At 43.9% G+C, this 25,905-nt stretch overlaps 2 protein-coding genes across 9 annotated transcripts in view; one reads left to right on the plus strand and one right to left on the minus strand.

The window, feature by feature from the left end:
• The window catches only part of kibra (WW and C2 domain containing protein kibra), a 35,240-nt gene that overhangs the window by 2,250 nt on the left and 7,085 nt on the right, over positions 1-25,905 (plus strand). The window contains exon 1 of one of the 4 annotated variants that reach the window (XM_022810427.2): positions 24,840-24,958. The exons of 2 other annotated variants lie outside the window; for them this stretch is intronic. The gene's annotated coding sequence lies outside the window, so the exon portion shown is untranslated. Of the gene's footprint in view, positions 1-24,839; positions 24,959-24,993; positions 25,218-25,905 lie in introns of those variants that run through there. One more of the 4 variants, XM_022810417.2, reaches the window with a different exon arrangement.
• Positions 17-24,857, minus strand: LOC111252481 (uncharacterized). Of its 5 annotated transcripts, none has more exons than XR_015318339.1 (4): positions 23,003-23,142; positions 11,341-11,522; positions 6,945-7,241; positions 17-4,540 (listed from the first exon to the last, which is right to left on the minus strand). XR_015318339.1 is itself a non-coding variant. In XM_086976579.1 (4 exons), exons 3-4 carry the CDS (start codon positions 6,671-6,673, stop codon positions 4,450-4,452), a joined length of 390 nt encoding a protein of 129 aa, XP_086832705.1. In that variant the 5' UTR covers positions 6,674-6,695; positions 6,945-7,241; positions 11,341-11,522; the 3' UTR covers positions 17-4,449. The 5 variants fall into 5 exon arrangements, 1 of the variants encoding a protein (XP_086832705.1); XM_086976579.1 differs by lacking the exon at positions 23,003-23,142 and adding an exon at positions 6,375-6,695; XR_002674236.2 differs by lacking the exon at positions 6,945-7,241.

Below are 25,905 nucleotides of genomic sequence, written 5' to 3' on the forward strand. Positions count from 1 at the left end.
CGACTAGACGTAAAAATGAATACAAGCTGAAAGCGTTTTATTTCACTCGTAAACTGCAGGCTCGCTCCTGGAATCGCTCGTGTGGGATAGCAAGGACGAGTAGATTTCATACTATAACGGCGGAAGTGACCCCACCGGCCAGCATATCTAATTAGTTTCAGCTTTGACAATTGTGCTATAATCCGTCCAGTCACCTTATTCAAACATAATCATCCAACAATCAACCAGCAGTATTACGCTACTTCGTCTTGACTTACGGCGTTCCGACAAGGTTCAACTAATACAATAGCTCTTTTTTTGTCACGATAGGAATCTCCTAGACAAAATAAAATTTCGTTCATGCGAGCCGAACCGATGTCCCGGCGGCCCTCGTTGCTTGTCGGCGCCTCTACTCGTCGTTGTCGTTGTGGTGTTGCCGTCGATGGTGGAAGACGGTCCGTCCATCTGATGTATCTGATCTCTGTCGATAAACGAAACGATTCTGGTTCGGTAGACACTGGCTGCTAGGGCCGAAATGGTCGCCATACTCAGAAGTGCTGGTCGATAAACTATTAGACGCCAAAGTGGTTTGTTTGACCTAGGGAAAAGCTGCTTAACTGAAGACGTGGCGTATATTGCAATACGAAAGTGTCCATAGAATATATATATATATATATACCAACATAGTTTTTTGACTAATTGGCCTCGTTTTGTTGCACACAGCCCATCAAACTAAGCGTTTCTTTGTGCTAGAAACAAAAATCTCTCTGTTGACAGATATAATATCGTCGTCCTTATCTTAAATTGCTTAACCAAACAGAGACGGCACAATATTTTCAGCATTCATTTGAAATATCTTATTGTTTACGTCGCAGAGGTAATTCTCTAGGCGTAATCAGGTCTGCTTAGATCATTGTTAGCAGGCGTCATTTTTGAATGATTGCAACACACGAAGCGCGAAATTGCCCTTCGCCATCAACGGAGGCTTTTCTTCTACCAATAACTAGAACTAACTATTATTCATTCAACTGCCACAATCATTTCAACAAAGAACAACTCTCGGCTCAATATGTAATAAATACCTATTAAATTCCGGCAATTCATCGCAACGATCAGTATGTCAATGCCTATACCTATATGTGGAGAATATTATATATAGTGAAGTGTATATGTCTGTTGCTTTAATGACCGGTACGTTATTCAGTGGTCTACGCTTACTGAAGCAAAACCGCTGCTGCTTCAGCGACACTACCATCACTGTGATGATTATCGTGATGATCATCATTAAAATAACGAGGATGACGGTGATCAAGTACCACCATCCCTGGCAGCTGCAGCAGCTCTGCGGTCACTGATGCTTCTGCCATCGAATTTATATATACGATGCTGCTGCTGCTGCTACTACTGTTGCCGGTGATAATCTGCCAGTGTCGGGTCGGCCATAGCAGAAGAACTAGCTTCAGTAGTTGAAATGATTTTGATCCGATGTCTCGACGTCTATCGTCATTTCATTAGCAGCAGAAGCAGAGACGGCATAATCACGCTGCAGTTGGCACTGATGATGGTTTTCTCGCGATGGCTATGTTGTCCCGACATTACTTTCGCTCCGGCTATATTTGCTGTTCTACTGCCGACGCTGGCAAAGTCGTCGCCGCCGCCGCCGCCGCCGCCGCCGCCGCTGCTGCTGCTGCTGCTACGAACTTCACTGGGCTCCGTCGGACAGACAGATAGGCAAACAGATATAGGCTACTGCTGTCCTATGGAATAGACACACTGTGCAGTGTAGTAACAGTGCACAGTTAATGTGGCGGCACAGCGTAAATGAGCGCATCTGATGCTGATAGCTCAATGCTTTCCCTATGCTCGATTACCGCCGTGACTGGAGCCCAAAAACCTAAAAAAAAAATGCCACCTTTCTTGGTGGCAAACGACTGGACAGACATTTGTTGAATTCATTATTCCAACGCACGTCTCTTTGTCCCATGTGGGTATAATTTGTGACCAGATTCAACGCACCTTAAAAAAAACATTCACTTGAAGATCGGATGATGCATATGGCTCCTGTTCATATGTCGTCGTTATGAACAGGAGCTGTGTGCATCCTACGATCTTTGAATTAATTAATTTTTCGATAGCGTTCTATGCTTTTTAACATTGTAAACGTAAATCGAGTCATACTAATGGCGCCATGTGTTCGATTTTTGCTCATACGTAATGGGCGAAGTATCACTATCGAAAGAACATTTGTATTTTTGTTAAGTTTGAACTGAATAGGTTAGATACAAAGGCTTTTTTTACGAAGGCAAAAAGGTTTTCGTATTGTATCTTCATTACCTATCTCGATTTTCCATAATTGTTTAGTACTGTTATTGATGAGTAGGTTGGCTTAATGTTTTATTAGTGCCGCATATACAATGATATTTAAAGTCCAAACAAGGACAAAAACCAGTGATTTTCAGGTGGCAGTTGCGCGGGTTGCCACCTCAAGACGAGCACCCCACAGGGAAGTGTTACTCACATAGATGTTTGCCGCTGTTGCCTATCAACTGAGTATTCAATAGCGACTGTATAAATAATAATAATAATAAAGGATACCTCGGCAAAGCGTACGTTGTTCTTTGATTTCCCGGATATGTGCAGATCGTTCTTGCGTGTTACCTCCACAGCATGGTTATGAGCTAAGCTAGGGCATTAGAGTCAATTTTGCGTTTAAAGGTAGCGTGCCGTCGTATAAATTTCTGGTCTAACCACTACAAAAGCCTTTGATCTCTAATCAGCCCTGTATTTCACATTGGAAACGTACACATGAGACCCGGCACTACGTGCCAGTCAAATAGCTACATATAGAGGTTTGGTCCTCGTAATCGTAAATGAACGTCGGATTCACTTTGCCTTGCTGAAAGCGCGAGTCGTAATGCCTCATTTTAGACAGATGGATCGTCAAATCAACAAGAAAAAAAGAGCTAACGTATAGTAGTATTTGCTGTACGGAACGGTCGCGTTCGGCATCATGTATGCGTACAGTGCCCTATCGTGCGCTTGCATCGATTCATCGGTTTACTGCAGTCGGACACACCGATCAATGTAGCCACCTTAACTGGTAGATCCGCTACAATCTTTTTCCTCAGTGATAGTATAAGTAGCCTTTGCAAGTTCCTGTGGTAAAGGTGCAGGGGTCAAGTCTTTGGGCAGAGAGAGCTATACTTGAGATCAAAGGCTTGAGGCTGAATGTACACGGATACAGGTTGTTTTGTGCGGGCAGCTAGCTGTCTGAAGTAAAGTTTAACAACCTAAGTACCAAAGGCAAGACTCAAAATATTCTAGTAGCTTCTACATATCACAGCGATAACTATTACAGCCACGATTTTCGTTAGCGTGATCTGGCTAGTACCGGCAGCACGGCTGGTGCTGCGAATATCAGCAACTGCCATAACAGAACTGCTCGTACTAGGACGGCGAGCAATACCCAGTACGACTTTTGCGGCTGTAGTCCTTACCTTGTTTCTACTTAAGTTAAGTTTCTGTATGGTTTGACAATGCGATGCTGAAAATGATGATGATAATGAGGTAGTTGCTGTTGTCTACGTATTGTCTGTTTGTCTATTGGTCTTATGCGCGTCACTAAGTCCGGTAGCGATACTTGATGGCCGTACAATTTTACTTCGTTTGCAGTTCAACTGCTGTCAATTGAACAACCGCTCCACTGAAGCGCCATTACCACGACGACGACGACGACGACGACGACGACGACGATCATGCTAGCAACAGCTTGTCGCAGTTGTCACGTAGTGGCCTAATCATCACTGCTATTGTTATCGAAGTCGATGTCGACGTCGACGAACGTTCTGATGAGTGTCATTGTCGACTGCAGGGTTGTCGTCGCCAGTGTTGACTAAAAGGGTTTCCGCGGTAATGCTTGCAAGCTGCTGTTGCTATATTATATGGCTGTTGTCGGCGTCGTCGTTGTCGTTCTGTGTTCGCGCGTTCCGCCGTTTCGGTGAGCGAGGAGTAAGCGACCTTGCATTCCTAGAGCAACAGAGGAATGCAGTCGCTGTTCGCTGCCACTGTTCTAGTCACCAGTTGCGCGCTGCTGTTTGTTATTCGACGACGACGGCCGTTCGAAGGCATTTGCCGTTGCTGCAGCAGTCGCGAAATAGCTACGAAACAGCGTTGCTCCATTCAGCCTACCAACCGCCAGTGAGCCAGCCAGCCAGCCAGCCAGCCAGCCGGCCGGCGAGCCTGCTTGCTTAAGCGTCGTATTGCTTATGGACAGAATAGGAGGGTAGACGAGCAGAAAGGCGAAAGAACCAATAAACAACAAGCCAACGAACATTCCAACGGCCAAAAATGAATGAATGCATTAATGAGACAGAACGAGATTCGACGGTAGTCGGGATCTTCCGGTAATAGAAGTCAGCTGCTTCGGTAGGCTTTCCGACAACGCAGACTGCCAGCTCTGAATCTCCTGCCCTAGCCGGTTGCCTGCCTGCCTGTTTGTTTGCTTGCTTGCTTCAGTGGGTGTCGGGTTGAGATGTTGATGGCATGATCCATTCCCACTGCACTGAAATTCAGAAAACGAAAACAGATCTATACACGCAGAAGAGATGCCTTACTAGTTACGTAATGCTTGCCTCAATGCTTATCTGCCTTACATCAATCTCGAGAAGACGTATCGACACGCACGCACACATAGAGTGACACACAAAAATACACACAAACACAGTCACGAAGTCACTGCAACTGCTATGGATGATGCAGTCGCCGTCAATATTCAGATTAATGACAAACAAGCGGGCGAATGGGTGAAAATGTTAAATCCTCTTGCTGGCTTCTGTAGACAGGACACTATAACACAAGATGGTGACAACCCCACACACCTAAAGTAGACCTAAAACGGCATACCATACACACAAAGGGATCGTATGCAAATTTGAGCGATTGGTAAGTCAACTAAAAAAAAAACAGTACGTGGCATTTTTAGGGAAAATATTTTAATGCTAAACTGACGTTTTTGTTAGAGCCAGATCTTGATTCGATGAAATTTCTTCCCTAAAGCTATTAGCAATTATCAAGTCTGGTTACGAGATGAAGTGCATACTTCACGGTAGTAATATCTAAGAGACCTCAGAGCTGGGAGCTCTAGAGCACTTTTGGACAAAGGGCGGACAAGGATAAAAAAAGATAAGCATGAACACGCTGTTTTAATGTTGTTCGACACGATTAGTTGTGACATTATACGCAGTTACACATTGAATTCAGTTTAAGGTACGACGATACGGGAGGACAGTGTCGACGACAAGCTCAAACGGTTAGTTGCTTTTAGATAAGAATCTAAAACGGAGGCAACAAAATCGCTCATCGAAGTCCGTTCTCTGAAGTCAGGCCTTGTACGACAGATGCTCAGTGTGTGCGTGTATATCTTATTTCGACGATGGCTGTTTTAGCAAACGCATTAGAATAGCGATTGCGAACTGCTCACCACTTACATCTAGCATCTTATAGCAAAGTCACAAGATATCTATTGCGATGCCTTCGATTGTACAGCTTCGAACTAATGAGCGACATGGCCTTGTAATATACATGTCGATTCGTGAAATGGAAACCTGTGAACGTTAAGCCACCATTTCATTTCTAGTTTCATACTAGACTAGCCTTTTCTGTCATATAATTCTCTAATCCTATGAAAACTTTCTCTGTACGAAAAACTGCTGGCAATAAGTCTTCGACAATATCTTCTGCAATTTTCAGAAATCGATGGTGGATTACTACGCACCTTTCGATAGCATATATATATATATATATATAAATCTCGTTCTTTCAGTATTGATTGGTAAGAAAGTAATAGCCATTTTTATATTGATCCTCCTTTGCTTCCTTTGATGATAATGATAATTAAGTATTGGTTAAATACGAAAGTCCAAATTGCTTTTGTTATTAATGCTTCGTTATTACAAAATTTTGCTTTGGTTTCGGATCCCAGAGACGGAGACAGTGCTTGACAGACGAAAAAGAAACAAATTTGGGGCACCGATCTTCTGCCGATGGTAAATATATGCTGAAGCAAAATGAGATGTCTCTTCCGTGTATGGTGAGGACTCTATAGCTCAAACATGTAGGCTCGAAACGATCCTCGTTTAAACTGTGAAGCATAAATCTTAGGTCCGCACTAAATTTTGCAAACTGAGCAAAACGATACCAATACACTTTTAAAGCTAAGAAACAGCCTTCCAATGGTTGACCATTTGCCAAACGGAATAGGTTAGCAATAAACGGATATATTTAATGTACGTGTGTTTGTGGTTCTCTGGGAGCCGGAATTACAAGGGTGGTCATGTGTTAGCCAGAGTAGCAAATTTCGTACCATTCGCGCCCGCGTTTAAGCCGCTTTCATTTACCTATGCGCAAAAAGCCTTCTGACACTCGGCGGTCGTTTTACACGCTCTATTTGGTGTCTCCAAGCTGCTGGACTTTTTTTTTGGACCCATACAGACTGTGCCAATGTCTCATGCGCAGAACCAGGAGCAACGGTATCGAGAAGACACTTCATGTCACTAGCAAATGACGCATGTGATGAGCGCTCCTTTTGATAAAATGTTTTTATCTCCAAAAATAGTTGATCTCCAAAAGCTGTTGACGACGGCACGTTCAAATTGACCGGCGCCCGACCATTTTCAATATCGGCATTTCGATGCATGTCGAATACTTTTGAAGTATCCCTAGGATAAAATGGCGTTAATTAAATACTTTACGCGTAGTAGTTACTTTCATATTGAGGATGAGGTTCTGATAGTTTGGATCAGTTCTAATCATTTCGTATTTTGATTACAACTTGTTGATGTTCTTTAGTTAATATTGATTGAATTGGTAGACGCATACTGTAGAGAACAATTACAGAATTACTATGAATCGAGTGATTCACTGACCCCATAGCTGGCAATTTCCGCCGTCTTTTATTACTGCCTTACCTGCGCTGTGGTAAGCCTTTTGTTGGTTGGTCACGTTATCTGTCTACAGTTTTGGTATGTGGTTAACTGGTGCTTGCTGGCGCTCAGCCTTCAACGGAGACAAGTACCGCGCTCGACTCCGTTTCGCTCGTCTCGTTTAACGTAACTCTAATTAGGTTTGAAATTGTCTCGTGTACTGTTGCTGAATAACGCAGCAATGTCTATGTCGATGAGCACCGTTTATCTTTTTATATATATACATATAGGCGTGTGTATGCGTGAAGCAGTGTTCTGGCAAGATACATGGCACCGAAAATCCTGGAAACGAACGCAGAACAGAACGTACATCGAACACTTGAATCTTCTGGCTTTCCACAGACGTTTCCAGTGGGCACTGGAATAAGCACTAATGTTTTTTAGTACAACCAACGGCTCGAAAAGATGTAATGTCATCATCATTGTAATTATTCGTAGCCATTCAGAGTGTCATCTCCGCTCGTTGTGCTGCTGTTAGAGCAGTCAGTAAAGACTAAGAAAAGAAGACGGTCCTTTTTTGGGATAAATTAATTCCATCCGTACAGCCATGCGTTACTTGTACTTTTATGTTTCGAGTTTGACGTCTGGTATTGCCGTACACCCGGACGCCGGTATCCCAGCACGAAACGAAGTCTGGTCTGTTGATGCCTTGATTCGAAGCTAGACCACAATGTGTCCCTAAGATCAGCAGGCAAGCACGTTTCCTACTAAGCCATTACGGAGACTCGTACCCACCCATTATACACTATATAAAACGGACATGCGGTCTCAAAATAGCCGTTTGGATGAGACTTTTGGTTCAACAGTATCGTTATCAGAACTGGACCAAGTCGTTTGTAATTCGACTGATCGGTCAGTGGAAGGATAGGATGTTCATAGAATTATTGATCGTTTCCTCGCGTCAAGTAGATGTGGTCACTCCAAGCCACATGAAGTATGTGTGTACACGACATTTCAGGAATCCGCGGCCCTTACATGGTGATATGTTTTCGTCAGATATCACGCCTGGTTGGTCTGGCGCGAATTCCATATATACCGCAACGTTCTTGAGTCTATACGTTTATATGACTGGACACGTTATTAGTGTTCTTTAAAAGAAGCAATAAATTAGGGCGATGTTTGTTGCATGCACCTTTAATGCTATATTGTTAGTGGCCTCCGTTCATAGGAAGAGACACTCGAAACAACCCTTAAATGATACCATCTGTGTGCATCTCAAGCAGATTAGTCCAACAGTAACACCGAACCGCGGCACAGGGCACTGAATTTTTCATGTTTTTCCAATTTTGAGGGTTACCTTTCAGTAAAGGCGGACTAGACTTTGCGTTTATTCGGTGGCTGTCGCCATGTCTGCCAACAACCTGATCTAAGAAGTTTCAACGCTTAGATTTGTCCCATTTGGGTCAATAGCATACCTCCATTATGACGACTGCTGTTGCTTCTGTGCTGCTGCTTAGCCACCTAGAGTCAGCGAATAGCGACAATCTTCGTTCGTTTGTTCGTTCTTTCTCCGCTCCGGGTTCGTGTTGTCGTCGTCGCCGCCGGCGCGGCTCGCATCGACAACCGATTCAGTAGCAGCAGCAGCAGCAGCAGCAGCTGCTGCTGATGTCGTTGCCAGCGTCAAGAGGAACATTCCTACGTAATCGCTCGCTGTTTGTGCTCTTGTGGCCGTTGCTGCGTGGCGGATCGCTAGACGTGTGCCGAATGCCGCGGCGGTGATGGCAGTGACGGTTGCAACTCTTTGGTCGTCTTCGTTTCGCTGCTGCTGGCGTTCTCGGCTGCTACCGTCGATAGTCTGACGGCCAACGGCAACCTTTGTCCTGCTGCTGAGGGGTAACTGGTTGTGTTTCCTTTTTTGCTGCGTCTACTACTGATCAGTCATTGCTCGATCGCCGTGGCTTTTTCACTATTGTCCGTACCTGCGACCGGCAGCCATGACGCCAGCATCAGCAACACCAGCATCGTTCAGTCTAGCTTAGATTCGCTGCCTCAGCTCGATCGTTCTGCCGTCGATTTGTTCATTCGTTGGTTTACTCGCCTGCTCCCCTCAAAACCGCCAACGATACCGGTAGCGACCGGTGGTGAGAAGAGCATTTCATCTCACGATCGATCGTGCTCGACTGACTAGCAATAACAACACGCGCAAATTGATGAGCAACTAACCACGCATTATTGGCGACGAAATCGAAGTGTAGATTCCTTTGGGATAGAAATTCCATGAATTCGCTGACTGGAGATTATTCATCCACCTGGGACTCTGTTTTGTTCCAATTTCATCGACTGACCCAATGCTGGCAGGGTATATCGTAGAAAAATATGCAGTGGCTTGACGCATTAATATTTGATTACATGGAAGCATGAAGCATAGAGAGCACACACATACGTCTTGATACTAATCGTGGTCGAGATGGTGAGCACGTGGAGCCGTCGGTTGCAGCAATTCACGTGCTTGCATCGGAAAACAGCTTCGAGAACGAAACCGTACAATTAGCTTTTTGGTAGATACTGAGTCACTAAACAGCGAGGCAGGGAACGTGTTGCCGGTGGCGCCGAGAAGTACCTTCCATGAAAGTTCTATCGAATAGATGAATCAAACTATCGGATTCGCATGCTACACAAATAGCCATCGTTTTGAAAAGCAGGTTGAAATTTAAGGGAATCGGAGGAAATAGCAACGACAGCGCGGCTTGCCTTGTGCCGTCGATGCTTCGGCGAAATGGGGACGACTCTCCATAAAAATAGTAGAAGAGCGAAGACTGCCAATTATGTTGGCTGGTCCCGCTTTTGATTTATTCATAAGTGTCACCGGATGTTTGCGCATCATCGTGCCTGTGTGCGTGGGTGTGCTTACGGCGCACGGCGACTGTTGTTTTCCATATCGTCGCGCTGCTATATATATAGTTACTGCTGATGCTCGTGATAATGCAGACTCGCTGGCTCGCTCCAGAATGATATAGAGTTCAGGGTTGTTTTCAGGGCGAATGGTCAGGCGGAAACCGCCGCTGCTGGCTCTTAACAGGCTTGTGCAGGCAGCTGGGAGGGGCTGACGCGTTCGGCTGGCTAAATGATTAGATTGTCTACATGGATGCAATACGTTTCTTTGGCCGATCCCCTACAAATGCGTACAAATAAAAAGAAAACAACGAAACAAAGATGACGTCGCAGGAGCCAGAGCACTGTTTTGTACAATTCACGTACGCTGTCGTGCCCGTGCTCGCCGTCGCCAACATCGTCGACATCACCATTATCATCGCCATTGCTAGTAGCGTTGACGGCAGCAACGCGGTAAGGAATGGACGGATTGCCAGCTCCTCTTCTGGGATCTGCGCAGTTAAGAACGGGGATACTATGCGTATGCATGCATGTATGTGTATAACTGTCGAATGTTGTATTATGACGCCAGAATGGACGTAGCGCCCAAAGAGATAGATACATTTGCTCCCGCTGCGTACACTTTATATAACCTTTCTGCCTGTTATGCTCAGCTATGGCGGCAGCATCGATACGACCAGCGGCGCGTCACCTCTCCTTGAATCACCAGTCGTCACCGTTGGGGCACGAACTGCAACATGACGATGGTGATGATTTGCAGACTGATTACGTCTTTTCGTCGTCTACTTTAGAGAGTGGACGATGTCATCACCATTTTCATTGCTGTTGGAACCGGCCTTGCGTTTGGAAATTTGGTGCTGCTTTTTTCGCTGGATCTTGAAGAATATCATAGGACAATACATGCGGGGGGTTAGATGCGCGCCGAGGGCATACAAGCATCTACGAAAACGGTAGCAGTGTGAATATCAAATAGGATATCTCTCAACTTTGCCAGTTTCCAACCTTTCCTGACAGCAGTAACACGAAACACATAAACCTGCTACTTTAATAAATCGAAGAACATGGACGTTCGTCGATGAGCAGCTCGGGAACTATTCATTAGTTAACAGTAGGTTGTTATCATTATTACTAGTATGGTTATAATAGTAGAAGTCGTCTGGACAGTATAACTGTGTGACGTAATGGCTGTTTCTTTGATGCCGACGTGGAGCCCAATGTAAGCACATATTCAGTATGCGGAACGAGCAATCTCAATAACAACTCTATTAGAAGAAGTTGTGCCACTGAAGGGTCTGCATCGTCAGTTCGACGTAGCCAACGGTTCCAGTTAGCGATCTAACATTCTAAACACCACGAAGGCCACTATGGCAATTGATAGACGCTATCCATATCTACCTAATCAATAATAATCAGACATGGTCTTGTACAGACGTCTATAAAATGATGATCTATATTGATGCGATATGAATTTATCTGGCGAAAACCCAGCGGGGATAGCAACACATGCGCAAAATCAATGCCGTCTTGTCGCCGAAATGTAAATGTCTACCTGTGTTTATCGAAGAGTCATGAAGTAAAGGTGATTATCAATAGCGGGAAATGCAACGTTCCATTCCAGACTTCGACTCTGAAACCAAATCTACTTAGCAGTATCTCCAGCGGTGGAAGTAGAAGTTGCTTTACGTAGACGGAGTCACCGAGCATTATCAACATCAGTGTCCTTAGAGGAAGCTGAAATTTTAAGCGGTGTCAACAGTTATGGTTTATTGCGGTCCGTCTTCTCGGCGCGATTAGCTTAGAAAAGAGGTATAAGGACAAAAACAGTGGTAGGTAGAAACTCATAGATAGTTATACTTTTCGCTGTCAACAACGAGATCATTAATACTCCTTGTATCAAGGAAGCTATAGTAGTCTATGCCATCGCTGCTGTTATGACTATTGCTATGGTCTCGTGTATTTCAAGCGCCTTTGCGCCACGTACGATTAGAATTATCCCGTCCTCCTTCTATGCTCGCTGCTGGCACTGCTCCATGCCAGCGTTATCTTTCTTTTTATAGAGACAGTTGATTTTGTCGCGATCCTTCCGGCGTCGTCTTTGTTGGGAGACATTTTACTCAGCAAACGTTTTCCCACTCCGAAGAAACTCGATGTTTCCTTTGATTCTAATAATCATAATAATAAATGCGACGGGATCAATCGCTTTGATAACGACAATCAGTACTAGTCGAAAGTTACAAACAGTTCTGTACTTAATTCAATGCACCTGTTTTCGACAAGTACCATCAGTCGCTAAATGATAAATCGGTTGCATTAGTCAACGGGGTATTGCCTCTTCTTTTTCTTTACTAGCCCCGGCGTGACAAAGATAAAAGGTATGTTTGGTTTGACTATTTGGTGCTGCTGGTCGTATCTTTAGTTAGAGGCATGCGTGGCGTACCAAGGCGGCTGGTACCTGTTCGCTGTAGACTCGGAAGCGCATTGTTTTCAATTAGTTATCGACTATTGTTATTCTGGTTTCGTTGTCACGCGACAATATCCGTAAGACAGAGGATCTTAGTCAAGTTGCGGCCAAGGCGGAGATATACGAATTGAAGAGTAACTGCAATGAAGTAAGGCTCATCTACGCAAAAACTCTATTTGGACAACATCGGCTCTAATTGGAGTTGGTCAAATCATAGGACTATTGCCAACGTTACATTTGTTTTAAAGTGTTGTTTGTTATAAACAATGGTACCGAATAATTGTATATACCATAGACATGGATCTGTGGATCACGAATACAGTCATTCATAATCTTGAAGCGACGTAAAATAATGGTGGTAATCGTGATATACAATGTAGAGAAAAACGACATGATAGAAAGAAGCGATATTTGTCCTTTGCAAACAAAACACCCAACATCGCAGAATAATTAGATAGGCATAGTACTAATTATAACGTTGTCTGAAAATTTCCACCATAGTGACAGCATTTACTGCAGTAACAGCACAAAAAGCCGCCACAGTTCTTCCACAATTAAAACACATGTATATATATATATATATACATGTGTGTTTTAGTTAGCCTTTTCGGTAAGCCACTAACAATTGTTCCGTGAAAGGCACCATAACCAAGGTTAGCATTTGGCCTATAGCAGAGTGCCAACAAACCACAGCAGACCATACTATACTACCTTGTACCATCGCCCTGATGCTGTGGTGGCAGCGGTGTCCAAAATGACTGCATCAGGTTGATCGTGATCGTTTTTTTTTGTTATTCCGTTCTTCGTTCGCTCTTTGGTAGGTTCGTGCTTGTTAGCCGATCGTCGGCCGTTGATTGGTGCCTCCGGCGTTGTTGCCGCCATCAGCGTCTCTCGTGGCGTATCTGCTGTCGCCACCGCTGTAGTGCTAGAAGCAGCAGCTCAGTCATACTTGGTTCTTGTTGTTTGCCGATTGTCGTTGCCACAAAAGCCGACAGCAACAACGATTCGACTGGAGCCAGCAACAACATTCGTGGACGATCAACGACTTCGCCGTTGCTCTTTCGGGTGTGCATATATGCCTGTGTGTCCATATGTATGTACATGGTTTGCTGCAGCTTTCCTCGTATCAGTCGTGCAGCGCAACAGTCCATTGGAACGAATAGGGCAGCAGCGGAAGTGGTAGAACATAAGCACAAAACAGAGAGGCAACAAGGCAGCCGGGTAACGCTGTCGCCGCTCCTGTAGCTGATTTCTCGGTCGCTGGTTAGTAAGGCGTTACGATCAACCAGCGATCCAGCCTGATTAAATCCAGCAGCGCTTTACCGTCCGCCGTAGTAATTGCCTCTACTGCTGAAGTTGGTCGTGTGGCTACCACACGTGAGCGTTTCCCTTAACGAACATCGATCGAAGATCGAGGCGTTTTTACGGATATTCCGGCACCCTTTCCCAAAGGTTTAAAATCGTCTTCACCTGTTCATTGTCCGATTGTTCTGCGTTCCCAATTTGACCGTCATTTAAAGACGCGGTATATTACATAGGCTTTAATACTGCACGTGCGTTATATCGTAGATCTGCCAACGGCCTTTCTATAGATATGGCTACCCAGAAAAACGAAAGTTGAATTAGCACCTGTTGAAAAAAGTTAATAGAGATAATGTGCAAAGGTAACTATTACTGCGCTATTCACGGCCACAAAGTGTTGTTGCTAAGTTTGGCTATAGGAATTAACTTTTTCTCACGCAAGACTTTGTAAAGCGCCTTGCAAGCCTCATTTGTCGCTAAGCGCTTCAAACCAGACCACGAGTGATTCACCGAGAGAACAGATTGCAACAATAAACGTTATGTACTACTGCAGCTTCTTGTCGGCATGTGCCGGTGTCACGCGGTGTAACATCACGTTTTCGATGTCGGAATCATTTGCCCAACCCATAAACAAAATTGATGGAACCTAATTTTATTGTGCTAGTCGATTTGTTGTTTCTCAGGCAGCATGTCTCGTTGTCCTCAATCGCAATATAATGTACATAACAGAGTGGAGCTCACTAGACAAGTGATGACGCCGATCATGATGTCACAAATACTGGCAGTGAATGATGATCTTTACTGCCTCTGATCATATTCGCTTCGTCTGCTATACGGATAATTGTTGGCTGTGAGGTACTTGTCTTGAAGCCATACTTGTAAGCGCGCTCTTATCTTCGAACCTTGCGGTAGTCTAGTACGCTGGCATGGTTGGTGAGGTTTACTCTTTGTGCGGCTGCACGCCGGGTGTGGTCTCCCTTAATAAATCGTAGGTAGAGGTGCGACGTGGCAGTCGTCTTTTGCCACGCGCCCCAAGGGCAAACAACAAATTGTAGCAATCTTATTTCCAGAACAAGGAATCGAACCCGCGGTGCAAACGTCGGACCAGCTGGCATGAGTTTCGTAGTAGTTGGAGTAAGTAATCGTTAAGCCCTACAAACGGACTCAATCAACGAGACTGTATAACCGATAAAGTTCAGCGTCGGCGACTTGCGTTTGACTGACAGACGGATCGCGCGATGATAAAGTTAAATAGCTAACTTCACGTTCGGCAATCAATGATCGCTCGACTGATTGTTGAAGTTTGCTTTTAGATTACTCACTAACTGGTTTCAGATCTGGAGGATAAACCATAGGTTTATAGTGGTGAAAAATAATGGAATTTTTGCTATCTCAATTCAACCTGAAAATTTGTGCGCATATAGTTGTTAATTCGAAATGGTTGATTATTGACATGTGCTAGGTTCAAAGCATATATTTTAAAAATCTCAGTATGTAACCACACTGTGTTATATTAGCTTCTCATACTGTTTCGGCTGCTTCACGGAAGCCGACGGTCTCTGTCCTTGGAACAAACATCCTTCTTCAATATGCCTTTTGCAATTTATGGAAAATTATCAATTAGTCGACAAAGTGACGTTTGTAGAATAAATGTTGTAATTGAGTGTTATGTCTGTTTAAAGATTTTCAGTAGACATACCCTAAAACTGAAGCAGATTGCGCATCGATTCAACGTAAACGTGTCGCGTTTCCGTGCTCTGTATCTCTACAGAGCGGGTAAACCTTAATTATTTCGATAGGGCGGATTTGCCGTGTAGTGATAGCATAATGAATTTCATACGATTACTCACAAAGTCACAAGGGTGCTCGCTTAGTCGATTGGAATATCGCCAGCCAAAGGAACAGGAAATACCCTTATTTGCTCCAGGTACAGTGGAGTACACGTTGTTTCCTTCTGCATATTTCTCTACTTGATAACAACTGTCTAGTTTGGTTACCGAGCAATATCGCCAATTACCATCTTGTCTTTCGTTGCTGCTTCAGTGCTGAATTCAGGCTAAAAAGCCAATAGGCCATAACGTCAACATCTTTGTTAGATTCGGCGTTCTTGCGAGGAAAACGATCGATAAAAGAGCACGTGTTCATAAATATCTGCAAGTACTTTGTTCCAAAATGCTTTCAACTAAACAATTTTTTATCGATAGCGATAAAAGCAGTTCAAAAATGTTTAGATCGTATTGTTACTTGATGTCACAAATGACGGATGTGGGCTAAAAAAGCTCATGTCCAAAAGCCAACAACGCCTTGGCATGTAGCATCTAGATGTCGAGGTCTTGTCCCCGCAAAAACTACTGTTGTTACTGCTGCTGCTATAGTGAAAGATATCGAGACGTATTAGAACGGAGAAGCGGTTCCGTCTTTTACTGACCTGGTCGGACTGCTCCGAACCACAGCCCGACAGACGGACACATAGAGCAATAAGAAGATAAGACAAAAAATCTCCTGCACGGGAATGCAGCTGCTGTTGCAGCAACTGCGAGTAACTGGCTATGTGAGTGATGCTACGTTCAGCGACGTTTGTTTGGTCAACTGACTGCTACTGGCCGATTTGTTGTTGATTGTCATTGGCTCGCTGGCGGCCGGCCGGCCGGCCGGCCGGTCGGTCGGTCGGTCGGTTTGCGTAGCGCTGTTCCTTCGATCCGCACGCGGTCTAAAAACACAAGTAACAATTGCAGCGGTAGCAGCAGTAGAAACGGCAACGCACAGAAAATCAAAAAGCGGATTGCATTTCGCACACCGTCGTTTTCGCCGTCGTCGTCGTCGTCTCCCACCTTTTTCTCCGCCTCTTCTCTAGCCCCGATGATTGGACTCGGCAAATTGAGCAAAACGAGGAAAGGAGGAGAGGAAGAGGAGAAGGAGAGACGCCAAACGGCGGCATCGATCGTTGCACATTGGAATGTTGTTGCCGCCGCCTCCGCTGCCGCCGAAGCCGACGACCACGGTCGCGTTGTTGTTGGCGTTGCTGTCGATCCGAACAGTTTAGAGTCACTTCGTCTTTTTTGCTAGTGGAACGTTGGGACATTGTCATTGACATCGTCGCCATTTTTCTCAGATAGATCTTTCTCTCGCTGCTCTGTGCCGTCAGCTTTTCTCGCAAAGGACCTCTGTTGGGAAAAGAAGTCAAGAAGATGTCTCGTCGTTGAATGGGCTATCGTGTCGCTTGTTGTCTGTGTGTAGACGGCCATTTTCCTCAATGCGACCCGACCGCAGCGAATAGAAGGATCGCGAACAGATTCGTTTCTGAACTGGCAAACTTGGCAGGATTGCGGCCATTGGAACAAGGAACGAAAGCCGCCGTAGTCCAACAAACGCAGTGATGACCGCTTCTCTTCATGCAAAAACCCATCATCAGAATCAGCATCAGCATCGCCACAACATTGACCATTTTCGTGCTGTTCTGTCGGTTCGTTTGCCACTCGCGTTGGGCCCCCCAAGCTAATATTCTCGTTCCGTCGTGGTACTGCTGTATCGTACACGACTGCGTCATCTGTACAAATTCCTAGTTATAATTTGTCAACTGTCGATAATCCGTTACTACTGGCTGCGCTTTTTACATTCGACGACGACGCTTCGATGGCGACAGCGTCGTCAGCGGCTGCATTCGTCTACCCGCTCATATTGCAATGTGTTGGAATACACGCACTTGTACGTCCATACATAGATGATAACATTTGTACATATAGACGGGAACACATAAATGCAAAGCGATCACAACATAGTGTTCTTGCCACTGCAGAACCGCTGCACTACAGAATACCCTCATATACATAAATCGTTACGCTTTCTAAATAGCATTTACGTAATATCTGTATTTCTTGTATATATAAATTAGTATCCGTAATTACGCGATTCAACGAAACGAAGCTAAAAATGCACTGAGAGAAAGCAACGTTCGCGGCGTTCACATTGCCAGAGATTCAGCTAAATAGTTGTATTTCATTCATAAAAGCGGGATTTTCGATACGATTCACTGCTGGGCTTGAGATTTTTCGTTGGGTGGGTAACCCTACTGAATGACAAAACGTGCGCACTGTTGTCGTCGCACTTCGTGCAACTTCGTATAAGCGTCTATTTCAACATATTGCAGGATGAATATGCTGAATTGGATTTCCCTGAAGCAACATTCAATATCGACAATTAATAACTCTGATCGTCGAGCTTTAGCAAAGCATTGTCTACGTTAGACACGCCCATAGTTCAAATGGCGATGATATACAAAATATAGGTATTTACGTCTTTATATCAAGTGACATGCGATAGTAATCCGCTTGCGTCGTGGACTAAGCAGGCCATAATATGCCCACGAGTGACGCTTCCGAACGCCATTATTAGACACAATAACCGATCGTTACCAAAAACCATAAAAGGCTGCTAGCAGTTGTTATGGTTGTTGCTGTTATTAATCTTATTATCGTGCGATAGACACGGGGGTCTCTGATTCACCACACAGTTTCAGCACTAGTACGATCAAGGGGCAACGGACACCGAAGATTGGGAACTCGAAAATGAGTCGCCATATCATTGCTCATCTGTGTACCGCAAAATGTGGTACCAGAACGACGTGACTTATTTGCTGTTGTCGAAATCCGTACTACCCAGTTATATACACATAAACCTTATTCAGATTGCTACAGATTGTTTCTTTATTTGACATTTCTACTTGATTCGTCCTTGTAATGCAATGCTATGTTTACTAGCTTTAAGCTGAAGTACATCATCAATTGGTGTATTTGATTCTCTTCGTTCGGAAACTGGCAATGTATAATCGAACGCTCTCGGTCAATAAGCTGCATAATGTGTTTTCCACTAATTAAGAAACACAAAAGGCGGGCGGATGCGAAAGAAAGAAAAAACCGACCGGATCTCCTGACACCGTGATTAAGGAAGACGTTCACCTGTTTTCTCTGTGGGGCCGTAAAGGCTCCAGGCGCTGTCGCAGAACTGCCTCAACGAGCAGATAATTAAAGTCTCAGATACGATGTAACATCAGCTACAACACGGTGAAATCTCATTAATAGGCGTAAATAGAATATATCTGGTTTAGCGTGTTGGCTTGTTTCACGCTTAGCGGGGCAAACTACGAAATGTAACCGATAACTACGAGGAGTGAAGATGAGCACATTTTGGATTTACCCTTATATCGCGGAATATTCTCGTGACCGGGCGCTGATTATCTCATTTATACTGTATAGAGAAGGACGCCGCTGAGTACACGAGAAGCCGGAAAGCTTTAAAAAAGACGCTTGAACACATCAAGTCCTATGTCTGTTATTGGTTTCGGGCGTGCCTGAGACGATTATGTGAGCTTGTTGGCTTTGCAATACCGGCAGATAGTTCCGAAATACTCGGCCAATCGACTCCCGTAGATGCGTACGTACGGTGTTGATATCAAGTAAAACTGATTCCGAACTAGTTTACGCCTGCTTCTGAGTTCAATATTGTTAACACGATATAATTATATGAGGTTCCTTGAAAGATTCCACGAATTCATGCATGCGTGTTTGAGGGTTTTTACAAACCCTTTCTAAGTGTCCACGCTGCCATTCGTAGAGTAGGATGATAGTCGTCAGTTGAAATTTTTCGTTGCATGGTAAATGTTCGTGTGCGTTTATTAGGAAACGACACAATGTTCACTCCACTCCGTTCTACTAGTTTACTTAGTCACAACCGCTTGTGAAAAAAGTTTCAGTTATCTGAACTAATTATCTGTTGCTTTGTTCCATAATTCTTGTTGCATGTTTTGCATCTCTTTTCGGGTTTGTAGCTTGGTGCGATATTACTATATTTGTTTCTGCTGCTCGTTCCGAGCGAGGCTTCAACAGCCGTTCTGCCTTTCCACCTTGCAAGCGAATTATAATAGCGACTCAGATCGAGCCCGATAAGTTGGCGCCTCTGGCTCACGAAGTCCTATCATCTCGGCACATTTTTAGCAAAAAAAAACATGCAATATATGCAGAGACATTAGTCGACATTACCGAGCGGGCTAGTGTCAAAAGTCATTTTTTTACGCTTCTGTTCCTTGTCCGATGTTCTGTGTACCTATGTACGTGTGTGCACAACGTTATTCCCTCTTCTTTAGTCTATTCCTATAAAAATTATTAGGAAAGTAATAGTGCGGGCACTCTTTCGCCTTTTTATGGATAACTTCTGGCAAAAGATTTAAAGCCGGAGTTGATGCCACGGGCGTAAATTAAAAATCAAGCAGAAAAGGGCAAGACTTAGGCCGCAGCAGGAAAGGCCATGACCATCAGTGGCATTAGTTGGCATTTTACAAAGCTAGAAGAAATTCGGTCGACATGACTGCTACGTTCAGGTAATTAGAGGTGACGAATGCTGGTTCCAGCTGAGCGCAAGAGTTGGTTTACGATAACGTATGCTTTTTAACAATGGCAAATGGTCTAAGGGAACTTGAAATGGTAACGGGCAACATCCAGCTGAGCAAGCGCCGTAGAAGATGGTAGTAGCCGTTGTGGCGTCCTTAAGCTTGAATGGAATTAATTTTCTATTTGCTTTTTATGTGACTCGTAGCTAGCTGTACGGTTGCTTGTTTAGCTCGGTTGAGTGGCTGCAGAAGCCATTCTGCCGATATGGCTAAACTCGACAATTTTCTGACTTGCTATTTAATAATTTACTAGTTGCACCAACCGGTAACATTATTAGTGGACACAGGGTAAACGGACGCCACTTCAAATTTAGTATACGTCGACGCCAGCAGGATACTTTTGCTTTTGCTGGTTTTCTGTAATTTAGCAAGCCCTGTTTTGAGAACGAGAACAATAACAACAATAGCAGAAGCAAGCACAGCGCCAAAACGAAAGGCGAGACGACGTTGAACCCCTATGTTAAAATTACCTGACAGCCAAAGCGCAGCGTGCCCTTAGAAATGTGTGACGTGTCCATTCGTCAATTAGCGGGCCCGATGCAAAAGTCACGATCACTAATCGACTAGCGACTACCGGACCCCGCTTTCGTCTCGAAACAATGAACACATAAAGAGAAAGTGTTGCAGGACGTTCAGCGCAATGTTTCTAAACGATTAGTCATACATTGTATTTCGGCCTAACATTGGTAACAGTTCGGCGTGCAATTATAGTAAGAGGTTAGATGAAGCGATGCGGAATTTAATATCAGCAAATTACCGTGGCTCAGTTACCAATTTGGCTCGACCTGGCGGTGTGTATGTAAATGGCGACAGCGATAATGATGATGGCTCTCAGAGTTGAAATAGTTTGTTATCAATCGCCATGCTAGTCAACGTCAACAGTGGTCGACTTTTGACGCCTCAGGAATACCTGCCGCTGCTAGTAGTTTACGGACCCGTAAAAAAGCAGGACACAGACAAGGCTCGGTTCTCTTTGTGCACAGAACTAATAACGTGGAAGCACTAGGCCAGGAATCCACTTTAAGATTCAAGAATCTTAAGAGACATAGCTCTTAGTTATTGTATGGGTGTACGTGAATATCCTTGCTTACTCGAACTCTGTGTATATTCGTGTGTTCATGTGTTTATTCGTTTGTTCTATAGCGATAGGATTGCCTCAGGGTGGAGGCGAGCGGAGGGGAGGACACTGCGCAATCGACACAGGCACGCCAAACAGGCGGGAAAGTTTGAAAAACTCATCGAGAGTGCGCACACACCCACTCTCATACATAGATAGGTCCGCTGATGGAGCGAGAAAGAGTAAACTACAAAAAGAAAAAGGGAAGCAACGAATGAAAGAAGCCGAAACTAGGGTAAACGATGGCTGGCGGTGAATAACGAGCAAGTCGTAGATGGTCGCGGCGACGAAGCGGCAGGACGATCAGTTGGCAGCACGAACGAACAACAGATCTGTACGTAGCTGTAGAGATGGTAGATGGCGAATGGCCGTGGATGGTGAAGTTCGTGGCAGGTGAAACCCTTTGGTAGCAACGACAGCAGAAGCTGAGTTTGCTGGCAGCATTCAGCAGCAGCAGCAGCAAATCGCGCTGCTAACGTCTGCGAGGGGCCGCCAATGACTGTTATCATATAGCAGTAGCAGCCGGAGTAAGAGAACGAGCGGCGTGTAGTAACAGAAAAGCGGCAGACCAAGAATGCCGATAAAACTAATATCGAGGGAGAAAGGGGGGCATTTTGCGCGTTTCCCAGCCATTAGTGCTGAGGGCTACCTGTGACTGAAAGACCACGCATCGGTCCGATGGCTAGCTGAAGGTTTTGACCGTCTGTTTGACGTATATTGATGCCACGAACAGACGGACAAGCTGCTCTGTGCCGTAATTGGCATTGGGCTTCATCTTCATCAACGCTGCCGCTTTCTTCGATGGCGCCCTGTTGCTGCCGGTATCCGCTTCTCCGAAACGGCAAAAATTGAAACAGGGCAAAAAAGCAGGAGACACTTTGAAGGGCCTCTCTCGGAATGTTTGACATAAGCGATGGCTACGACTATACATAATGATGATGATAATGACAATTTCTTTAGCTAGAGACCGTCCAAGTGATCCCCTCACACATTTTTATACCTTCATCAATTGGTTTACTGTTCGCTAGTGAGAAAGGTTTGAGTTTGGGTTTGATAGTGAGACCTGAACCCGCGCAAATGCTAATTGTGCAAAGCGGCCAATGCATTTCTGCTCTTCAGAGGCTATTTTCTAAATTCGAGATTCAGTTCACTTAATGTAGAAATTACGATGGACATAATATCCCCATGCTCAAGCAGATCTCACCATAACAGCTGTGTCGGTGTATAGCGGCAAGAAATATAAAGAAATTTTTGTTATCTTCAGAACAAGTTTGTTTACAGACAGCAATTCACAAATCAGTTACTCGAAATTTTGAGAGATTAGCCAGTGTTTTGATAGCCATTAGAAGCTGTTCTGCTTGATACTTGATATTTACATTTGCGCGCTTTTTTTTCGAATTTTGATTAGAATTACGCGTATCGTCATAGATCTAAATGTTTCAAGTCCTTGGCTATACAGCATTGACGTATGGCTGTATAGCCGAATTATACACGTGAATATATAGTTATTCTCTACCTTTTAATAAGACCTGCTATTGCCTAGTTTGAAATGTAGACGAAGTTCCCATTTTACTGATAAGAATATAATTTGGAACGGTTATTAAACGAACATTCGGGTTGGAAATGTATCGCTTGCGACAAGCCTCAGGACCAGCTTCTGAAAGGTAATGCTAGCCTTCTCATGTGAAACCGGACTTTAGTTAAGCTGTTTGTATGGTGGGCTGTGGGTAATTTGCAGCGACTGCGAGAAAGATCTTTTCTTTATGAAGACTTTGTCGTAACATTGTATTGTACCGGCTTGGCTATACCAGCTATTGTTATTGTAGTCGCGATTTGCTCTCTATGCCAGCAGCCCAGTTGCTGTTCTAATGTGAAATATGTATACGTACGCACTCTGGTGACACCAAGTAACACGTTGGTGATGTACAAACGGGGATAGAGTTGCCATTGTTACCGCTTAGCGTAATATTGCTACTGCCGTTGTTGATGATGATGATCACGATGATATCTTCTGGGTTGCGTAGTACGATTGGTCATTCTGGGGGCTGGAAACGTTGACGTTTGTTGTTATTACTACCAGCGCCAGCGGTAGCACCAATCAGAATGGCCCGGTTGTTGCGGTCGCTGGGCGGCATATGGATGCGTCGAGCTAAACCCACAAACAAGGCACTGTAACAATCGAGTTGCAACGGCAACAGCTGCTGCTGCTGCTGCTGCTGCTGTTCGTGTTCTCTCGCGCCATCTTTTGTCTCGTTGTTGTGGTGGTTACATAAATGCACACAGACACATACACATATATTTAGTAGAGGAATTCCTTAAGCGGACTTGCCAAAAGCGCAACGTTACTCAGTTTGTTGTGCCGGGTCAGACGTGAGAGTGGTGCAAGTGGTCAGTCACTCAAGTCATTATTGCAATTGTGGCCCTGATTATCCGTTGCGGGCCAAATGCTGAAGCAACTGTCGTCGTGATCCGCATTGTCGTTGCTGTTAAAGCGTGACCCACTTTCGATCTGTAAAATTACTATAAAATCATTTACGACAAAGAAGCCCTAAGACTCGAGTGGTATTATTTAAAGACCACTTGATAATATAGTAATTTAAACAGGAAACTGCTGAAATTTTTCTTTCATGATCACTATTGGTTGTCCAATAGTCCAATTGGCCCGTGGGAGGCATGAGACGTCAATAAGGTTTCATTGATCATCAAAGGTAGCATTAGTCTTGGCAAGAATATTGTTTAAACGGCAACATTGGTATTTATTTAAGTTCGCCATTCCACGTTAGTGCGTTTTGACTTGAGTGGTACACACAAAAGGTAGCTTGCCCAACAATATACAAAAATCTAGCGAGCTGGATCTGAGCAGTTACCTCAATAATCTACCTCGTTAGATCTATATCCGAACTATATCTATCAGATAATTGAAAAAAAAAAAAAATATGTATATATGAGCAAGTTAAAGGGCCATTCAGTTTTTTCTTTTATACTTTATATAGTGGATTATCATAGTGCATGGCATTGTGTGATCATGGCATTTACAAAAATGTGCCCAAAAATTCTAGTTAGCTTTTTATTATCTTGTTGTCAAAATACTTGGTTTCACCTGTAACAAGCAAACCCGGATAGCATCTCGTGTGACGACTACCATCATAATTTATTTGTTTGTTCATTTACTTGCTTACTTAAAATGCTACTTATTGTCATATATAAGCATATGGGATAGTGGTATTTTTATAAAGAATTAGGTCTAGCTGCAAAACTTAAAAAAAAACTGCAGATTAGAAATCCTAGCAAACATTTTCGCATCCCTCTTCCTGTCAGAAGAAAGTTTCGTTTAATTGACTTGAAAGGACTTTTGGCTGAGATTCTCTGAATTGACGTGTACGATAGTTAAGGCTACTACAATAGCAATATATGCTGAATATTCTAATAAACGCATATAATAATGGCCACGACACAGTATTCAGGCCAAAAATATTTATCAACTTGGATCCTTATAGACTATCACTACTAAATTAGATTTCAGTATGAATTTTAAATGACTGTCGAATTTTTCCAACGTTTGATTTCGTTGTCTCGGAGGAACCTCGCCTTCACCTGCACCTACCTATTCGCTGAGCCGTTTCGTGAGTACCCGACCCTTGACAATTATACAGAGCGCTACTGTTGCTGCTGCTGCTGCTGAGCGTACTCGAACATTATTGTCTAAATAAAAATGGCCGAAGTCATTCTGGCGGGCGACCGCTGTTTAGCTAGCGCAAGCGATCGTCTAGCAGAAGGCCATTTTGCAGCGTCAAACGCAGACAACGTGCGACAAAGCCTACTGTCGGCATTTAGTTCCCGACTTGGTAATATCTAACCCACTTGTTGTAGCATTTTCAACTAATGCTTGTTTTTGTTTATTTAGTTAGATGTGTTTCCGTTTTGCGATTGTCTGAGTGCTGTCAAAGTGAGCATTAGATGTCGTCTGATACCGCAGCGAAGATTGCAAAGTTGGGATTGAAAAGGGAATACTGTTTTTTTGCTTATATACCCTCCCGGAAACGTATCATGTCTTCTTCGTCATTTTGTTTTGTTGTTTGCTCTCGTCATAGGTGGTTTACAATGGTAAGAGCTCCGTTCATTGCTCCTGTTACCTAGGGGACGATATGTTAACGTGACTGTGATTAAGCTACGATATATTTTGCATTTCGTTCCGCCGTGGTCAGATGCTAAGCTTTTTTAAACCTGTGTTAATAGACCGAAAAAGGAAAAATTTAACTAAAAAAATTAGCGTTCCATTGAAGGGCTGGCAACTTACAAAATGGCCAAGGTAGCTTTGCACGACAGCTGATGATGGTGCACTCTTTTGGAATTAATGTAGGTCGATTTGATTTCTATTAGTTTGTGGTTGCAGTTAAACAATATAAGGCTAATCATTAGCAAATGGGGATTAGGGCAAAACAGGATAGTTAGTTACTCTTTAAAAAAATCTTCTGAATTTAATAAAGGCTTCCGGTTTTAGATTATTTTTTTCAAAAATATATCGTAATAGGTCTGTTTTATTCATTGTTAGGTCACAATAGACTATAATGTTCCATAGCTGCTCTACTCTTTTTTCATCAACTCTTCAGTCCGAGCTTGCTTTCAATTGTATTCACCGCGCCTACTCGAGGAATGACATCCGTTGGTTTGCAAATAAATCATAAATATAGAAGAAAAAACTGTTTTTGATCATTGGCTTGATGTCTGTTATTACTGTTTCATACGTAGACTTGATGCGATTGTTTTTATCTTAACAAAAATGCAGTCATTC

The sequence above is a fragment of the Varroa destructor genome, unplaced genomic scaffold (genome assembly GCF_002443255.2).
Source record: "Varroa destructor unplaced genomic scaffold, Vdes_3.0 BEIS01000001.1, whole genome shotgun sequence".
Taxonomy (NCBI): domain Eukaryota; kingdom Metazoa; phylum Arthropoda; class Arachnida; order Mesostigmata; family Varroidae; genus Varroa; species Varroa destructor.